Source organism: Carettochelys insculpta, chromosome 21 (genome assembly GCF_033958435.1).
Source record: "Carettochelys insculpta isolate YL-2023 chromosome 21, ASM3395843v1, whole genome shotgun sequence".
Taxonomy (NCBI): Eukaryota; Metazoa; Chordata; order Testudines; family Carettochelyidae; genus Carettochelys; species Carettochelys insculpta.
This window is the reverse complement of record NC_134157.1, coordinates 19,971,809-19,991,568: the sequence shown is the minus strand read 5'-3', so window position 1 is coordinate 19,991,568 and position 19,760 is coordinate 19,971,809. Positions and strand designations below refer to the sequence as shown.

At 42.6% G+C, this 19,760-nt stretch overlaps 1 protein-coding gene across 4 annotated transcripts in view; it reads right to left on the bottom strand.

The window, feature by feature from the left end:
• The window catches only part of UBAC1 (UBA domain containing 1), a 60,108-nt gene extending 42,511 nt beyond the window's left edge, over positions 1–17,597 (bottom strand). For all 4 annotated transcript variants that reach the window (XR_012648394.1, XR_012648393.1, XR_012648395.1 and 1 more), the window contains exons 1-7: positions 17,296–17,597; positions 11,099–11,219; positions 8,021–8,094; positions 6,067–6,174; positions 4,950–5,052; positions 2,867–2,975; positions 657–888 (exon numbers count right to left, since the gene is read on the bottom strand). Coding sequence is in view for 1 of the 4 variants with exons in the window: in XM_075015784.1 (XP_074871885.1) it covers positions 657–888; positions 2,867–2,975; positions 4,950–5,052; positions 6,067–6,174; positions 8,021–8,094; positions 11,099–11,219; positions 17,296–17,433 (885 nt within the window). In the remaining 3 variants the exon portion in view is untranslated. The remainder of the gene's footprint in view (positions 1–656; positions 889–2,866; positions 2,976–4,949; positions 5,053–6,066; positions 6,175–8,020; positions 8,095–11,098; positions 11,220–17,295) is intronic.
• Between the last annotated feature and the right edge of the window lie 2,163 nt (positions 17,598–19,760).

Genomic DNA, 19,760 nt, shown 5'->3' with positions numbered 1-19,760 from the left:
CAAAAATAACTTTGAAGTAGAGCGTCTACAAACACCCTACTTTGCAGTTAAACTTCGAAGTAGGGTACTACTCCATTCCCAGGAATGGAGTAAGTTAACTTCAAAGTAAGGGAAAAAATGTGTGTAGACTCTGTTACCTACTTCAGTGTAGTGCCTAACTTCAAAGTTAGTTCCTAATGAAGACGCACCTTAAGAGTTTCCAGGGTACCATAACACATACTCTATGGTGCTTCTTTACCAACACATACAATTGCATTTTTTCCTTTGGCTTTAGTGGTGGGACAAGGTCATGATTACAAAAGGCTACATCAGGAGTTTAGTCCCACCACAGGGGCAGAAGAAACAAATGATGTTGATGATTTAGATGCACCTGCGTTACAGACTATGGTGTATAGGTACTGTGTAGTATCCCTTTAACTATTGTGATTCCTCTAATGGTCCTTAATGCCTTCTGTGTTTCAAAAGCCTCCAGAACCCTCCCAGAGCAGCAGAGTGTGTGTGTGTACACATGTACACACATATATTTTATAGGTATCCAGGCCTTATATATTGCATATAGTTAATAAGTTTGTAAACATGGTTATTTGGAGCCTACCGCATCCCTATTGACTTCCTTCATAATTTGTGGTGTAAAGAGTAAGACAGACAAGACATACTCGTGGATCAGGTCGAAATTCTCTTTTCCTGCGGATCTTCTTGAATATTTCTGTCAGTTCATCCTTGGGCTCTTCCCCACCAGCTTCCAAACTAGGACCAGCAATTGCTTCAGCAGAGGAAGAACCTGCTTCAGACGCAGCTTCTAATGAGGTTTGGCCTGGAAGCGGTGCATCAACCGTGGGGTCATCTGCGTGTTCTATCAACCACTCCATGGCCTGCGTCACTGACATACTAAGATATAAAGTTAATGGAAACCATTATGCGGGGGGTCAGCAAAGCTACACTGCACAACAGAGCAAGCCCCCCATTCCAGGTAGATGGATTCCCAACAGTTAAACTTTGTGGGCAATCCAGCTCCAGCAGAAAGACTGCCTAGGCACCCAAGCTCAGAGCAGGGGATTGACTGGGCGTCAGAGCCTCAGTTGCAAGGCCCACACTTAAGTCAATTGCATTATGGAGGTTTGCTCTCAACTGCAGGGTAGACAGATTATGAGCAAAACATTATCCCATATTTGTTTGGCTTTTGTTCCTAGGACTTTCAGTATTCCCAACTAACTTAATTCAGAGGTCTCAAAATACAAATTTGTTTCCATCAAAACCTTCCTTGTCTATAGTTGCAAAATAACTTTGGTACAACATCTCAGACTTGGGCTACATCTACACTACCATTCCTCTTTCAAAAGAGGCATGCAAATGAAGGCAATTGAAATGCAAATGATGCACAGATTTACATATCTGACACCTCATTGGCATATTTTTCAAAGAAAAGCCACGTATGTGTGATTCTTGAAAGTAAACCCAATTTTTGAAGAACCCTTCTTCCTATTTTTTAGGAAGAAGGGCTCTTTCGCAGATGGGGTTTATTTTCAAAAGAGCCACATCTACACTGCTTTTCTTCTTCCTAATGAAGCTCTTCTGAAATATGCAAATGAGGTGCTAGACACGTAAATGTGCACCTCATTTGCATTTTTGATTTCCTTCATTTGCATGCCTCTTTTGAAAGAGGAACGCTAGTGTAGACGTAACCTCAATGTTCCTGAAATACAATGGACTCTACAAACTGATTTCTCCTGAGCTATAGTGAAAGAGGAAAGGTAGAGACGGAAGAAAGCAAGGGTTCAAAAGGCGCTCAAGCAGCAAACTACAGAGCATTTTAAAACATGCTTTTGAGGGAGTCTGCTGTTCTCCAGCACTTCAGTTTCATGTCAACATAGAAAGCCGCTGTTTTATTTACAGTTCAGAAGAAATACTCACTTTGCAATTTTGAGTGAATTAATGCAATGTCTGCACAAATTCACACAAAACCTGAAACCACAGAATGGTAGACTGCCCCTATTCATCTATATGTAGTGTTAATTCAAATACTCAGTGACTATTTAAAATACCGATGCTGTTAATTTCACCATCAATCAAAGCATGTAAGTAAGGAAAAAAACCAACTTACTACACTTACACAATTTATGGTGCTTAGGTGAGCATAACCTCTTCTTTTCCCCATGCTTATGCCCTGGGGCCCAAAAGAGCATCCGAGTTCCACCAAGCAGAGCCTATGAGTATCTAAACTCCTCTGAAAAAGAGCCAAGCCCAAGGAGACCACTGGGATCATATTTTGGACATCTGCCTACCTGTTCTGCGTGTCATGTCATTTTGTACCTGAGGTAGGTGAAACTTGGGGTAATATCAGTGTATCACTCCCGTATGATGCCCTCGGGAAAATGCACACAAAGGGAAAAATCCAAACATGGGACTGGCACAATCACACACATAATTTTGTGACCAAATTAGAAAAGAATACCCCTTGATATCACTGGATGTGGGGACAGAAATGAATAATTTAAAATGGTTTTAGAAGTCTGAACTGTTTCTTCTGCAGCTGAAGGGGTGAATTGTTTTTCTTTTTAACAACTGTGTGTGAATTTAACACTCATGCATGAAGCCAAATATACAGGTTACTAACCACAGGCCTCCATTTATTCTCAGAAAAAGTTCAGCACAGACAGCAGCACAGTAAGGTTCCCTCACTTGACAGCCCCCTCACCCCCCAGACCCTCTACCCTGAGCAGGGTTGTTCCCTGTACTAATCCTTTGTCCTGTCTTGGATTAGGTGGCCTAAGAGGTCATTTTAAGCAAATGAATTATTATTCAAATAACATGCACCAGTTATCTCATTAATTAGTAATCCTGTACACTGGATGCTGTGAATACTTACTGGTTTAACCGAAGGGCTTTGATAGCTCGGCTCTCTGGAAACCCCATTTCTGTAAGCTGTCGCAGGGCTATTTCATCCACTCTGTCTTCCTCATCCTCATCCAGCATGGCTACCGATAAACAAACAGATTCGTGTTAGGATTGCAAGCCAAAGTCCATCCTTGCCCCCATCTGGAAAGATATTTGGTATGTCTGAATCCTTAGCCTTCCCTTCTCTACCTTAGCAAATCAGAAGGTGGGAGAAAAACATTAAGTCATCCAGTTCAACCCCCTTAGCTCAGCTAATAGCGGATTGGTCCCAGAATTTTGTTAGGGCTTTGTCAAGAACAGTGTTCAATGTCTCAATCAATGAGGAGTGGGTTTCTTCACTACCTTGAGCATTCTATTCCACTGAGGACTGAGCTTTCAAGCCTTTACACATAGGCAGTCCTACCCACACAAGAAGTGCTGCTGACTTCTTTGAGACTATTTACATGGTAAAGAATTATTTGAGGAGATGAAAAAAAGTAGTTGATCATGCCCTAATAAATCCCACAGTCAGGAAATTATCCATTTTATTCAGCTTATATTTTTCCCTCACTCCATGTAGGAGAAGTCTACATACACACACACTGTGTGTTCTTAATTTGGATTAAATACAGATGAAGATAGCAACTTAGGTTAGCAGTTTGAGTTCAACTCTATGGACTCCATAGTCTTTACCTCTTGCTGCTAACCCAAGTTAAGAGACAAGTTGCTAAGTCTTCAGTGCTAGTTAACCCCCATAAATTAACATAGGTTAGCCAAGTGAAGGTAAAAACACACTTTTTTTTTTGCAGTGTAGATGTACTCTTAGTGCCCTACACCATTCCTTACCACCCCTAGTGCTGCTGTTTGAGTGAAGGTTTACAGTAGTTATACTGGGAATAGTTTTACAATTAAATGGTACCTGTCACCACAAAGTGCCTTACAAATGACGACCAATACACAAGCAATGAAATTCTGCCCCACTCAGTGGAGACTCCTGCTATTGATTCTAAGGGGATCTGGGTTTTAGCTCAGGAGTGCTTCCCCTGACACTGACCTGTACACACCAGGAATGGAAGTTAACAGCTTATTTCCACAGCAACACTACACAATCAATGACAAACAGGGAGCATCAAGTACCAGAGGGATAGCCATGTTATTCTGTGTCTGCAAAAACAATGGGAAGTCCTGTGGCACTTTACAGACTAACACATTTTTTGGAGCATAAGCTTTTGTGGCAAAGACCCACTTTGTCAGATGCATGTCAAGAAGGGAGCGTCAAGAAAGCCAATTATTATTTAAGTTGGAATCTGGTAAAACAAAGGACTACGACCTCCTGATTTAGTGAAAAATGCAATAAAGTGACCATGAGCTGTCAATATCTTGGCTATGGTTATGTCTCGCTGAAAAGATGCCACATCCTGCTGCTCTATGGACCCTGCAGGCCCTACCAAATTCAGAGTCTGTTTCGGTCAATTTCATGGCCATAAGATTTAAAAAAGAGTCATAAGTTTCCATTCCAGATATTTATATCTGATTATTTCAAGGAGTTGTAACTGATCGTTACAGAGGGGTCAGGATATTGGCACCCTTACTTCTGCGCTGTCTTCAGAACTAGACTCGCAGCTAGCAGCCCATCTCTCCCCAGCTTCTGGAGATTGAGGCACAGTAAGAACCCCCAGCCCTGACCCTCCCCTAGATTTCATGGAAGAGATCAGATTTCACAGTCCGTGTCACACTTTTCACAGACATGAATTTGGTAGGGCCCCTGAGTATAAGACAGTTATATTTTTAAAAATAAGCTATCAATTGCAATGGGTTAGTCAGAAGGAAGAGTGCTACCTACTGATTATCCAATAGCACATCATTCCTCTGCACCCAGGTATTCCTCACAAAAGTCCCACTGGTGTCTTGACCCATCCCACTGCAGCTTAACTTGGGAAATATGAAGAAAATCACATCACAAGGCAGGAATAGCTAACGACCCTTTGTAATGGGATGAATAAACATTTTGGGTACTTTTTGACAAGACTAGTTGAACCATGCCTCTGTAAAACGCATTAGGGACATGTTCTTACCATTTGCCTTCTTAAATAGTTCAACTGCATCTGGGTTCAGTGCTAGCAATTTCTGTGCAACTTCTATAAGTGAAACTAAAATCTTCCGGAGCTCTGTCTGGAACTACAAGAAAGGAAACTGTCAAAACATTTAGACAGGAAGCTACCAATAGCCATCTTCACTTCATACATTTATTGTTACAATCTGTACACTCTTTCCTTACCCCCCTAGAGAAAGTTGCTTTACTATGACTTTGTTTCCACTTGTTTAGCCATTGTTGGCATGTTTCCCATTGAGAGCTGTATATAACAAAGGCCGTGTCTACACTAGCCCCAAACTTCGAAATGGCCATGCAAATGGCCATTTCGAAGTTTACTAATGAAGCGCTGAAATACATATTCAGCGCTTCATTAGCATGCAGACGGCTGCGGCACTTTGAAATTGACGTGCCTCACCGCCGCACAGCTCGTCCCGACGGGGCTCCTTTTCGGAAGGATCCCGCCTACTTCGAAGTCCCCTTATTCCCATGAGCAGATGGGAATAAGGGGACTTCAAAGTAGGCAGGGTCCTTTCAAAAAGGAACCCTGTCGGGACGAGCCGCACGGCGGCGAGGCGCATCGATTTCAAAGTGCCGCGGCCGCCCGCATGCTAATGAAGCGCTGAATATGTATTTCAGCGCTTCATTAGTAAACTTCGAAATGGCCATTTGCATGGCAATTTCGAAGTTTGGGGCTAGTGTAGACATGGCCAAAAACTGCCATGCAGAAAGTGTTACTTCTTCTATTGCTTTTAGTCCCATAAGAAAATGGCACAAGCTGAGAAAGCTTATTTCTTAATAGAAACAGGGGCTCAAACCTGTAAGCAGCTTTGTGTGGGCAGAGAGAAGACAGTGGGCCTCTGATGAGATGTTGTGCGGTTCCTTTCAAGATGGAGGACCTTGTTTCTCTTAAGGGATGAGCATTCTTGGCTAGTGGCATTTCCTTCCTACAACCAGCTTCTTGAGACTTACCCATGCTGGTCGGTCATGGACCCTACATTTTCTGAAGTAAGCAATATGTCCATGTTTCAGTGAAGTCTTCAAGACAAGAGGAACTAACCTATGCATGTAAATTAAATGAGAGAAAGCACCATACTTACATCCCTCATGTTGTGGTGAGCCACAGTGCGATCCACATTGCGAGAGGGCAAATTTGCTGTTGCTTTGAGAATAGCATCCTTATCAGGAGCTTTCTGTTCTTGCTTTCTCTAACCAAGAAAAGGAAGCATGATCAGATTTTGTAATTTGCCATCCACTGAAATTCAGTAATAAAAATTATTCTATAATTGACTGATTGTCTATTGTCTTATAACCAATTAAGTGATGCATCATAATTTATGACTAGGAACAGACTAGCAGAACAATTGGTTAATAACAATAGCAGCTTGAAATCATAAAGCCACACATTCTTCATAAAAATAAAATCAGTTTTCCACATTCTCCACAAGCTCACATAATGCTTTTCATCTAAATATCCCTCTTTCACAGACTGAGAAACCAAGTCACAGAGAGGGAGAACTAACTTGTGAAAGGTCACACAGTGATGGGAAATAGAATCCACGAAGCCCCATTCCCAGCCCCATGCTCCGACCACTATATGTTCTTTCCCTTTAGGGGATGCTTCAGATGTATCTGTTCTGTGAGTTGTGTGAATACTTCATGTGCTAGTTAATACTCTTAAGTGCTGCATTATGTGTAAACACTGTGGAAATACAGTGCCCAGGACTAGCTCCATGTTTTCAATGTACACTCCAAAAATGGAAGGCTTGAAGCCCTAAAAACAGGCACACAGAGGATATAATGAGAGGAAAAGAGCGTGATGCACAGCACAGCAAGACTCCAGGGAGGCAGCGCACTGGCAAATATAGACAACTACAGGAAGTAAATGGTGGAACAGAAAAGACACGATTCCATATACAAGCAGAGACCCACAACAATTCACAAGACCCAGCAGAGGCACAGTTTAGTGCATCTGCACAGGATGGCAGCTACACTGCCATCTAGACACAAGTGTCTTTTTGCGGAGCTCTGACCCACTGTAATAACTACACCTGGGGCCAGGGGGCAGGGAATCCACCCACTGTACTCCCAATTGAAGATAAAGTTGAAGTTCTAGCAGGGCAATGCTCATGGCCCAGGGTATGTCTATATGGGAGCTGGGAGCCAGACTCCCCATCCCATCTTGAACAAACTTTGTTACTGGTTCCTGCACTATACACTACAAATAGCCAGGTAGAGGTCGCAGAACCTGGGGTTTCAGTTAGCCCACCCTGCCACCCTGGACCTGAGCCCTCTGATGGTGCAGCAACATCCCCACACCTATTTTTTGCAGAGTAGAGCAAGCACCACTAACAGAAGTCTGTCTGCTTGAGCCGGGGGGCTATTTTGGTCATGCTAACACAAGCCATCTAGCAAAGTCAGTTGACCCAGTCTGGGCAGCTTGCTCCTCACTCCAGTACAGACAAGGTTACAGGCAGTGTCCTCTGTAAGCTGTGTGCCTGGGTGGCCATGCAGGGGAAATTTAGGTGCTACTCAACTGATTAGCGAAGCAGCCACAGCCACCAAAGCTGTTCCTACTGGTGGTGCACACTCACACATGCCTTGGAATACAATTTATTCTGTGCATTGACAGAAAAACAAAAATCAGAGTGACCACTGGTTACAGGGCTCAAGACCAAGAGACAGAAATTAGAGCAACTAGAGCTAGTTTTCTAAAGGGCAGTTTATCTGAAGATGCACATGACACTACCAAAAGTGATTTATTCTGTTACTAGACATTAAACCATCAACTTTAAAGCATTTCCAGAGAGCACCTCAATCCTGTCTGAGGCAACATTATTTTTAATTTACAATTGTAACGGTTATGGTATTCTCTGGCAAGTTTCAAAGGAATATGAATCCTCCTGAAAATAATGTATTTAATCTTTAATTCAAATGGACACATTTACCTCCATAAATTAATATGGAACAGCCACAGCTATGCTTCTAAGTTGTTAATAAAAGGGGAAATGCAGATTAGAAAAAAAGAGACACCCACAAATCTTCTGAACTCACTTTTTCTTCTGCTGATACTTCTGTCATTTTGGGAGGGGGAGGGGGAGCTCGCTTCTTTACCAACAGCAAGACATCTAGAAAGAAGATTCTGGAATACGTTAGAAGTGTCATGCAAGAGACCACTGTCAGGCAGTTTAGAATCCAACATTTACAAACTGTAAAATGGAGGATGTACACAGTTCTGGAAATAAATGCTCCTGTATTCCCTCTGCATGATTCCTTGAGGATACCCACTTAGAGCTTCCAAACACACCTCTCACATCTTCCCTCTCCATCCACTGTGATGCCTCAAAAAAGCCAATTTTCTGACACACTATGCCAGCAGCCCTATGCATTGCTTTTCCTCCCACAGGTCCATGAAGAGCACAATGTTAGTAGTTACCAGCTACTGTTCAGCTCTTTCTGAGCAAGCACCTTCATTCTTGAGGTAAAAGTATTACCCAGTAAACAAAACAAATGGAATTTTCTATACGCACACAAGATGCTTATCAGGTCACCCATCAGTCTTATGGATCTAAAAGGTGTCCCAACCCTCCCACAAGGGTTAGGGCACATGGATGGAAGGTCCTGCCCATCTGCCTAATTAGAAAGAAAGACAAAGTCACTTTAAATGCAGTTTTTTATGCCCCCAAACCTTTGTTGGTCTCTGGAAAACCCACTTTGCATCAATATATACTAGCCATCCCAGTGGATGGCACCTAGAATCATAGCACATAGAGCTGGAAAAGACCTAAAAAAGCCATCAAGTCCAGCCCCCTGCCTAAGCAGGGCCAAACCCATCAGATCAGCCCAGCCAGTCACCTCTTCCCAGGAGTTTCATCTAAGTCACCTCTTGCTGTTTTTGGTTCCTGGAGGAGGTTTCATAACTGTTCCCACTGGTGTTGCATACATAAACAGTCATACATAAACTTAGTATAATACAATCCACAGAGAGATTGCCAGGGTTGCAGACTGTCACAATAAAGCTTGTAAAATGAAGGTTTTTGTAGAAATGGGGATTTGTTTGCATTCTTTGCACAGTTTCAGGGATTTTCTAGATTTAGAAGAAGTTTTTGGATCCGAACATTCCTCTTCGTTTGCAATGCTTTCACTCCAGCATCATGCTAATGCAAGCTATCCAAATGCTATATCTTTGTTCGAGGGCATGAAAGTTAAAAAAAACCCCACACATTGACCATAAAGCACTGGACAAAATTAAATTGATTGGTCTATGGGGCAGGCTGAGTGACATACAAAGAGTAAATAAAATGCTGAAGAGTTAGATTTGAAAAATCTTTACAGGCTTAATAAGCTAAAATATTGGCTGGAAATGGTTTATTTTAATATGCTCAGTTAGACTAACAGATTTAATTGGAGCATCAGCTTTCGTGGGCAAAGACCCACTATGTCAGGCTTCTGGACTTTCCACTACATTGCATCTGAAAGTGGGTCTTTGCCCACAAAAGCTGATGCTCCAATTAAATCTGTTAGTCTATAAGGAGCCACAAGACTTCGTTTTTGCAGATCTAGACTAACAAGGCTACCCCTCTGATACTTTACACTCAGTTAAGAAGTCAGACCTTTGCAGCCAAATTATGACATCAGTTATACAATTAAATTATCCTGAATTTATAGTTATAACAGAATTCAGGACATGGTTCGTCATTACTTACCTACATGTTAAACCTGCTTATCTCCAATTTTGTTCCTCACCTCCCCACTTCCTACTCCAGAAAAAAAAAAGTTCCTTGGGCGCCCCAAATCCCCTAAGATGGATTGTAACATTGTTGAAAATGACAATTGAACCACCACAATAAGAATGAAGTAGCAATGTGTTCCCTGCCAAACCAGAGACTAGAAAGAAAAAAAAAACTACAGCCAAACCACCTGTAGTATCTTCTATACTAGAGATCCGCCCTAATTATAGTAATGAATACCCAACCACCTGTACAGCTACACCAGTCTGTACAAGTGGCATAAGCACACAAAAGCACTAACTGGTAAAACTTACCTCTATTCGAAACTAAGGTGTACATAGCAGCTTAGAGCAGTGCACTCAGCTTAGACTGAGCACTGATGCTGGTAATTGCCCACTAATGGTGATAACTGGAGCAAATCTGGGCAGAGAAGGGTAAATCTGAAAGATCTCATGGCACATCACATGCTTTCCTTTCAGCTTTTTATATTAATATTCTGTACTCACAAAGCACCTCTCTTCTAAGGGTCTCAAAGCACTTGACATCCATTGGCTTAATTAAGTCTCCAGTATCCATGTAATGTAGGTCATTAATATATCAATTTACAAGGGAAGGAGGGATGGAAACACAGGGATGTTGAAGCTTAAAATGGCATTTGTTAAAACATAAGTGCCTAATAGGGACAGACCCCAGCTACCTAACTGCTCTAACCTTTAGACTTATGTTTCATAGGAAGCCTTTTTGCATTTCATTTCTAGAGGCTAAATACACACATGGTGCAATTCCACTGGAGCTATCAGAGTTATACCAGGGATCCAGCCTGACCTACGCCTGAAAAGCACAACATAAGCATCCACTGCTATATTTGACTTGGACGCCTGATCTGATAAAAGGCAGTTTCCCTCTTTTTTTAATCTATTATTTTTATTTAACTGAGAGCTCAATATTCAAAAACACGATTTAAAATAAAATTATGCATGGGGTAGTATTCATAATGAAAATACTTAATTTGTGTTTACCATCCTTGAACGCAACTGCAAAGGGGAAAAGCTGTGTACCATTTGAACTTAGACATATCAGATTGCAACTGTAGTTCCTTTGTGTGTTAAACAGACTTGCAAAATAAAAATAATAATTTAACCTACTGGCTCAACTACTGTGTGTATAATTCATGTATGTTTCTTTTTAGAAACCATCAGTGTTTCAGAAGCAATATATGATAGTCCATACACTTTGTGCTTACATTTTAGGCATTTTATCAATACCCTTGTCTCAGAACCCAGAACAGGAATTAAGGTGCTTACAATTTGGTACACACCTCACAATAAAATACAGACTTCATGTTTCTAGACTTACAGGCTACGGATTGCATGAATGAGGTTTAACCATAAAGCTCTCCTACCTTTATCTTGAATGTTTTCCTCCAAGACTGTTTTTGTATCTGTCAGCACCTTCTCTGAAGTAGCATGGATCAATTTATGATGAGTTAGGCTTTTTGGATCCTCTAAGCTCCCAGGTACACACTAGAGAAAGTGATCAACACTGAGCATCAAAGGACAGGACTAATAAGCATGAAATCACATACTCGAAATACTGAAGGCTGCAATGCTGCTAGCAGGCAATTTCTTTAACAGGTGGCTTAAATGCATGAGCCTTATGCCTAATCCAAATGTGCACCTTCAATACAACGTGCAGTGATTTCAAGTATGTTTTGAAATCTTAGAGTCTACCAACAAAATTTATTTAAGGTCTAGAAAACAGGACCTATGAGAGAAGGCTGAAAAAAAATAGTTTTGTTTAGTTTGGAGAAAAGGTGACTGTGATTGGACTTAAACAGTTTTCATGTACATAAAAGGCCGATACAAAAAGGAAGGAGAAAAATTGTTCTCATTAGCCTCTGAGGATATGACAAGAACCAATGAGGTTAAATTGCAGCAAGGGTGGTTTAAGTTGGACATTAGGAAAAACTTCCTGTCAGGGTGGTTAAGCACTAGGATAAATTGCCAAGGGAGGTTGAGAAGTCTCCATTAATGGAGATTTTAAGAGAGCAAGTCATACAAACACCTGCCAAGGATGCTAGTTAATACTTAGCTCTGCTGTGTGTATGTGGCTGGACGAAATTACCTCTTAAGGACCCTTCCAGTCCTTTAATTCCGTGAACTGGACTGATGTAGATGATTTGCAATTTTTCTACCACTAAAAAAGCAAACGTTTTTTTCTAATTCCACAGACAGAAAGGGTTTGCTAAGAAAACTGCTTTAAAGCCCAACAATTCACTTTTAGTAGATGACACTTGAGCAGCTGCCTCTAGAACAACTGGAGGTGAAGGCAGTAAAAGTTAAAGATTTGCATTCAGTGAGCTAGCAACTGATCTGAAGTACATCCATGTAACTCTAGACTGGATTTTCACTGGTGTAAGAGCAGACTATCTGTGGTCACAGTGGTGAAGTCTCTGCACACTAGGGGTAATATACAAAATAGAGATGTGGGTGAAAAGACAGAGTTCAAAGGGTAACTATTGGACCTCCAAGTTAAAAGGCTGAAGAAAACCTTCACTAAGATTTCAAAACATACTTGAAATACTGAAGGCTGCAATGCTGCTAGAAGGCAATTTCTTTAACAGAAGACTTAAATGCACGAGCCTTATGCCTAATCCAGCAGTCACTATTCGCTCACACACTCATATGTAATGATACCTTGCACTTCTGTTGCACCTGTCAGAGGATCTCACAGTACCTGCAAACACTAAGCACAAGAACCCTTTGTTGTATAGAAGAATGAGCAAATGTAAAAGGAGTCTACGGTCACTCCATGGAATCAACCACAGATATAGCCTCATGACTCTTTCTTGTCTGGGTGTTGGCTGTAAATCACTAGACTGAACAGAGTTTTCTGTAGCTTTTCTTCATGATCTGAGAAATATTCATAGTACAGCTACTTTCTCCTAGTATTCCATGTCCAGAAATGCACCAACTGTTAAGAACTTAAGTAGGGTACTGGATCATTTGAGATTGTTGCAGCACGTATGACTGCATTCTCATTACGAAACCACATTCTCAGAGTGTCTGGGGTTATCATAGAAGTGATGCCATAAATTAGATTATAGCAGTGCCAAGCAATACCAGCATGTCTATGGAGCCTAACACAAACCCAGGGATTCTCCAGTTTCAGAAGAGAATCTGATTAGAATGCAGTACACCATTCACCAGCACCAATATATAAGCTAAGACTGTGTGTCAGGTCCACAGCAGGTGTAAACTGGCAAAATTCCAGTGAAGCCAATGGAGCTATGCTAATCTATACAAGCTGATGATCTGGCCCTTTCTGTCCAGATATCAAGATAAGACTGCACAGGATTAAGCTTTTGGTAAGCTTAGCAACGTAAGCATTTATCCTCCAAAGGTGCATACCACAGTGGAGCTTAAGAAAAGAGCTTGATGTTTTACTCTGGCTATTTTTGGATTGCAACACAAAATATGAATCCATCCCCACCTTGAAATTGCTCATTTTCACGCTAGAATGGTTCACTGACCCAGAGAGAGAGAGAGACTGACTCGCAGAACAACATGACATCAATGCATTTAGGCTTCTTATTTGTTCCCAGAGAAATAGAATATGGGACAGTTGAAACATTAAAAAGGGAGAAACTAAAATCACTGAAGCCACAAGAATGATGAAGTTACTCATCTCACCCAGGCATCTCACTGAAGCCAAGTAAAACACTTCACGACAACCTTGAGCAAGACCTTGCACAGATACTCTCAAAAAAAAAAAAGACAGCAAAGCTCTCAGAAGGAGATTTTCATTTTTATGTAATCATTTTTACTCTGTTCTCTGCAAGTGTCTTTTCCCTCCAGAAAAAGGGCATTTACCATCAACTTTAATAGAATCTATGGCACTTGTAAACATTTACATTAATCAAATTCAGGGTTTTCAGAATGGTACTAGACTCCATGATCCTTTTCCTGCTCTCCTCACAGTGTGATCATTAGAGTGTGTAACGGTTTCTTCCTCTACTTATACATCAAAATGCACCACTTTTTGTCTTAAGACTTCAGCTGATGATTTAAATTATTTCTGAACATCTCTTACACATCAATGGGGCCATAGTGAGAGATTGTTTTAGCTCTGTTTTGCATGCCAGTGACTTACAACTACCCCTTCCACATGTTAACTTTTCATCTAAAGCCAAAAACTCACTAGAATATAAAGGTCAATCAGAAGCTCCTAAAATTGATCTAATGAAGTATCCAAAATGCATGAGAAGAGACCATCTGTAGTTTGTTTGACCTCTGGACACCATAAAGATACTACTTTTACAAATCCTTGGGTTAAAGCCTCTGCAGTGAAAGAACATGGGCTTGGTAATTCTGGGGAAAATAGTTTAAACTACAGAGCTTTTCAACTATTGTTGTCATACTGGCATCTTGCTGAGAAGCAAAGGGCCACAATTAATCTTTACATTTTTGTTTAGCACACACAAAACTGTGTGTAAGTTACCTTAATATTTGTTTGTACCACTGTCTTCCTTAGTAAACAAGAAGATATTGCTGGGATTTTGTTTACATTAACTTTCAATTATTTTTCTGAAGTTCTGCTGTGTTGCTCTTCTAATTACAGCATCCAAACGTAAGTTGTTAAAATTTGCTCCACACACAATCTGATTCCAGGGCCATCTGGTTGCAGTGTACCATATGCTGGACACAGACTAAACATCAAGCCAGTCCACATTAAGAATTCAGCTACAGATTGATCTGGGAGGCACTTGACTTGAAAGTAGGCTACAACCTTTTGGGAGCTGTCATGATGATGAGAATATTATGTTTTGTGCAGAGTCACCTCTTCAGAATGACAAATCCACTGTACTGGACTCATGTATGCTATCCTCTTTGTCTTTGCTTAACACCTCTCATAGGACTTATTCTAAAATGTCTGCACCAATTGCAGAGTCAGTCATTTCCTAATTGCCAGCTTACCAACTGCTAAGGAGTAATGTAGTTAGGCCCACTTATGCGTGGCTGAACAAACTTTTCAAAAAAATTCTTTAAACACTGCCAGTTTCAAACCCAGAACTAGGCAAATTTGGGTCCTGCAAGGTGGTATGTGCAGGTAGATGATGGCACTAAGTCCCAGTGAAGTCTGTGGGGCTCTACACATGGGCAGGCATCTTTCCTCTCAGAGCAGATTATGGGACTGGGGCCTTGGGTCACAGATAAATGGGAAAAAATGCTTCTTTTGTAGGCAGAGATAAACAATTGCAATAGAATCCCCACCAAGAGGAAAGACAAATAGGGATTAAGAACTGGCCGCGGGATGAGAGTACAGAATTAGCTAGGAAAAGACACCAGGATACTTAATGGCAACTCTGGAGCTCAGTGACCTTTTGGAAGTTACTGAAGGGGAAGTGGGGGAGAGAGAAATGGCATGCTTCTTTTCTTTATTCAAAGTAGAACCATGTAATCATTTTTACTTTCTACTGCTTGCAGAGGCTTGGAGGAACAGATTAATTAGCATCACATTAGAGGTGGCTGCATCAGTTATCTGAAAGTGCTACCAAGATTCATTATAATATACCTATGATCACTAGTCAAGATTTCTCTACTTCCATTTTTCCTCTTCATAAGGTTATACATTATCCATAATGGTTATGCAAATCAACACCATTACCACTAAGAAGCAGACAAAATGAGACCAAACACCACTGCCAAGTTATCAATTGTCTCCTGCCCTGACTCACATTACTTGCAAGCACATCTTCAATTAGGCTTCCTGAAAATTAAAGGGTCTTTCAGATCAACACATATGCATGCAATCACTGTACTACCCTGCTTTGGCAATGTTCACACCACTCTTGTGCTTAATCGCTCGGTTGAGCTGAATAAGGACAGCAACGTGACAATTCTCCATGAGCTTTGCAGAATGTCCCACACCTATTTTATAATGCAGGAACACCCTGATTTTGCCAGAGAATACACTGGTACCTTACTAAAGGCCTCATCTGGATAAAATGAAGCTGTTCTCTAAATACAGATATGACTGTGGAAACTACAGATCCTAGTATGCTAGAAAGGTGAATAGATGACTCTTTGTATCAAAACAGAACAAACAGGCAGTCATGTAGCACTTTAAAGACTAAACAAAATAATAATTTTAGGTGATGAGCTTTCATGGGGCAGACCCACTTCCTCACATCTAGCAATAGATGTGAGGAAGTGGGTCTGCCCCATGAAAGCTCATCACCTAAAAATTATTTTGTTTAGTCTTTAAAGTGCTACATCACTGTTTGTTTGTTCTGTTAGGATACAGACTAACACAGCTACCTCTGTGTTACCTTTGTATCAAGGTGGAATATTGTACCTGGAGACCACTTTCAGGGGTTTTCAGCCCTAAAGACTCTGACAAACTGACCCACTTACTTGGTTAACAACAGCCCTAGACCCTGCCATCATCAAGACATGCATGATAAATGAGTAAACCAGGATGAAGAAACAAACAGTGTGGTCAGCCAATTTTCTACAATGACACCTATGCACATTCTCTCACATGCAGTTTCCTAAAGGGTAAAGGACAGTGAGATGTGTGACAGTCTGAATGGACAGAAGGCCAGAGATCATACTGAGAGGTCTCTTGCCTCCAGATTAAATTCACAATGTTACAGTGGTGACATAGTATGTAGTAATCTTGCAACATAAAAGCTGCCCCACTAAGGGCTTCAAAGACCTTGTATTTATTATCCTGTTTTTTGTGTGTATTCTGAAGATACAGAAAACCAAGGAACATACCACAGTTGCTTATAGGGAATCATACGAAGGCACTTCAGCTATTTCTCACAATATATCTCTTCCAACCCATGAAATATTGTTACTATATTAAGAGCTAGAAATACACAGTCTTGGGGTCCTAGGAATCCTAACTTCTGTGGTTAAAGGTTGCAGAACAATTCCCATATTAATCCCAATCCTACCCACGAACTCACAACTTCTAAAGCAGATAGTCATCTTATGGGCTGAAATTCATCATGCCTCTTTGAAAGTCGTAGGAGGGGAGGGAGCAGTTAGAGACACTGCTAAGCAGGGAGCAGTGAATGGAAAACAACCCTATATATACACAGATGACACTGGAGGACGGGAGATACGCAAAACCTCAAATATTTACACCACACCAGAGTATTTGCCCAGGCCAGCAGGCTGAGTTCAAATACTATATTAGGCTTTAAGATTTTAATGGCACCCCCTATGCAGGTAATTATTACACACCCACCCCGACAAAGACACACAACTATGAACCCCTGTCAAAGTCCACTGAAGACGGGATCCCTCCCACAAGAAACCTAGTCAAGGGGGGTTGCTGGGGGGAGGGGAAGAAGCAGAGCTGACGGCACTATGAGGTCCCCTCCCGTCGACGGGCCAGAGAAAGGGTGGATGGTACTACTGAGGGTCCCCGCCCCTGGTGCGCACTCAGTGCCTACTGCCAACGCCCAGCAGACCCCCCCGCGCAGCGGCGGCCCAGTGGGGGAGGGGCAGAGGGCTATAAATACACAGAGGGCCTCAGCTCCCCCTGCCACGGGCGGGGGGTGGGGGAGGGGAAGAGCTCACTTACGTGCGCCAAGCACCGCTCCTTCAGCTGCTCCACCGTCGTGTCCCCGGGCACCTCCTCCAGCCACTCGGCGCCCTCCATGGAGCAGACATGGAGCCGCAGCACCTTGCCGGCGAAGATCTTCTCCTCCTGCACGAACATCGCGCCCGGCCGCCGTCACCAGCCCGAGGGCATCGCGTCTACCTGGGGAGAGGAGCAGGGCCCGGTTCCGCGCTCTAGAGCCCCTGCCTCACACACACGTCGGGCTCCAGCTCCTGTCAGAGCTACCTTGCGCGCGCTCGCAGTCCCTGCTGGGGACTCCCCCAAGCGCCGCACAGCACCGGAAGTGAGGTCCGCACGGCATGCTGGGAGTTGTAGTTTTCTGTGGCCCTACCCTCCTTCACGAGGCACCGGAAATGCAGAACGAGGTGCCTGATGGGAACTGTAGTTCTTCCTCCCCCACCCGTAGACGGGCTGCCTACCCTCCCGCAATTAAAGATGAATTTTAATTAAAGATGATGTCATGCGCTGAAACGTCCAGGAATATGCCCCACTACAAACACAATTAATCGCTGGGCGGGAGCCCGGTGCACTCTGGGAACTGTAGGTTTCTCAACCGGAGTACTTGGGGGAGGAGGGAAGCCTCCTGGTGGCTGAGGGGGAGTTGAAGCTCTCACCTGAGGAAGGTCATTGGGCAGTCCCAGGGCATTGTGGGAATTACATACCCGCTCTCTCATACCAAAGGCTTCCACGTGCATTGTAAGGGCATGGTGGGATTTGTAGTCCCTCTTAGGAAATGAAACTAGCCAAGGGCAACGTGGGGAAGGGTAGGTCTTGTTAGGCGAAAAGAAACGTAACTCAAACATCAACAATACTTGTATCAGAGAGGTGGCCGTGTTAGTCTGTAGCTTCGAGAACAGCAAGAAGTCTTGTGGCACCTTATAGACTAACAGATATTTTGGAGCATAAGCTTTCGTGGGCAAAGACCTGCTTCATCAGATGCTTGCGTTGTGGAGCAGGTTCAGAGGCGTATTTAAAGAGTGAGGTCCCAGAAAAAGGGAGGGCCAGAGCTGACTAGGTCTATTCAGCAAGGTGGAAGTGGCCCATTGTCAATAGTAGGTATCAAAAGAGGAAAAAACAAGTCAGATCAGACAGGGGGATATGAGCCATTGTCAGAGTCTAATGGGGAGATCTTAACACCCAGGGCAGAGAAGCTGTCTTTGTAAGCTGCAAGCCACTCCCAGTCTCTGTTTAATCCTTGGTTAATGGAGTCAAATTTGCAAATAAATTGCAGCTCAGAGATTTCTCTCAATTTGATTTTTGAAATTTCTTTGTTTCAGTACTGCCACCCTTAAATCTGCTACTGAGTGTCCAGGGAGATTGAAGTGTTCCCCCACAGGCTTCTGTACATTACCATTCCTCATGTCTGATTTATGTCCATTTATTCTTTTACATAGAGCCTGTCCAGTTTGGTCAATGTAAATTGCAGTGGGGCATTGCTGGCATATGATGGCACATATTATATTAGTAGATGTGCAGGTAAAGGAGCCCCTGATGGTATGGTTGATGTTAGGTCCTGTGAGGACACCACTGGTGTAGATATGTGAGCAGAGTTGGCAGCGAGGACCGCTGCAGTGGCTGGTTCCAGGCCTAGAGCCACTGGTTTGTGATTTGTAGTGGGTAGTGAGGATTTGTTTAAGGTTGGCAGGCTGTCTGTAGGCAAGGACAGGCCTGCCTCCAAGGTCTGTGAGAGTGAAAGATCATCGTTCAGGATGGTTTGCAGATCACTGATGATACGTTGGAGAGGTCTTAGGTGGGGGCTGTATGTGATGGTCAGTGGTGTTCTCTTTTTTTTCCTTGTGAGGCCTGTCTTGTAGCAGGTGGCTTGTGGGTACCTGTCTGGCTCTATTAATGTTTCCTCACTTCCTTAGGTGGGTATTGTAGTTTGGGGAAACTACACCTTGATAAAGGTCTTGTAGATGTTTGTCTCTGTCTGATGGATCAGAGCAAATTCACTTCCTGGACACTACTGTGCAGATAAGCAACTGTCACATAAATACCACCCTATACTGAAAACCCATGGACCGCTATGCTTATTTACACGCCTCCAGCTTCCATCCAGGGCATACTACACGATCCATTGTTTACAGACAGGCACTAAGGTACAACCATATTTGCAAATTTGACTCCATTAACGAAGGATTAAACAGAGACTGGGAGTGGTTCGCAGCTTACAAAGGCAGCTTCTCTGCTCTGGGTATTAGATCTCCAAATTAGACTCTGACAATGGCTCATATCCTCCTGTCTGATCTGACTTGTTTTTTCCCCTTTTGATACCTACTATTGACAATGGGCCATCTCCACCTTGCTGAATAGATCTAGTCAGCTCTGGCCCTCCCTTTTTCCGGGACCCTATTCTTTAAATACCCCTCTGAAACCACCCAGCCCCCCACACTCATGCATCTGATGAAGCGGGTCTTTGCCCACGA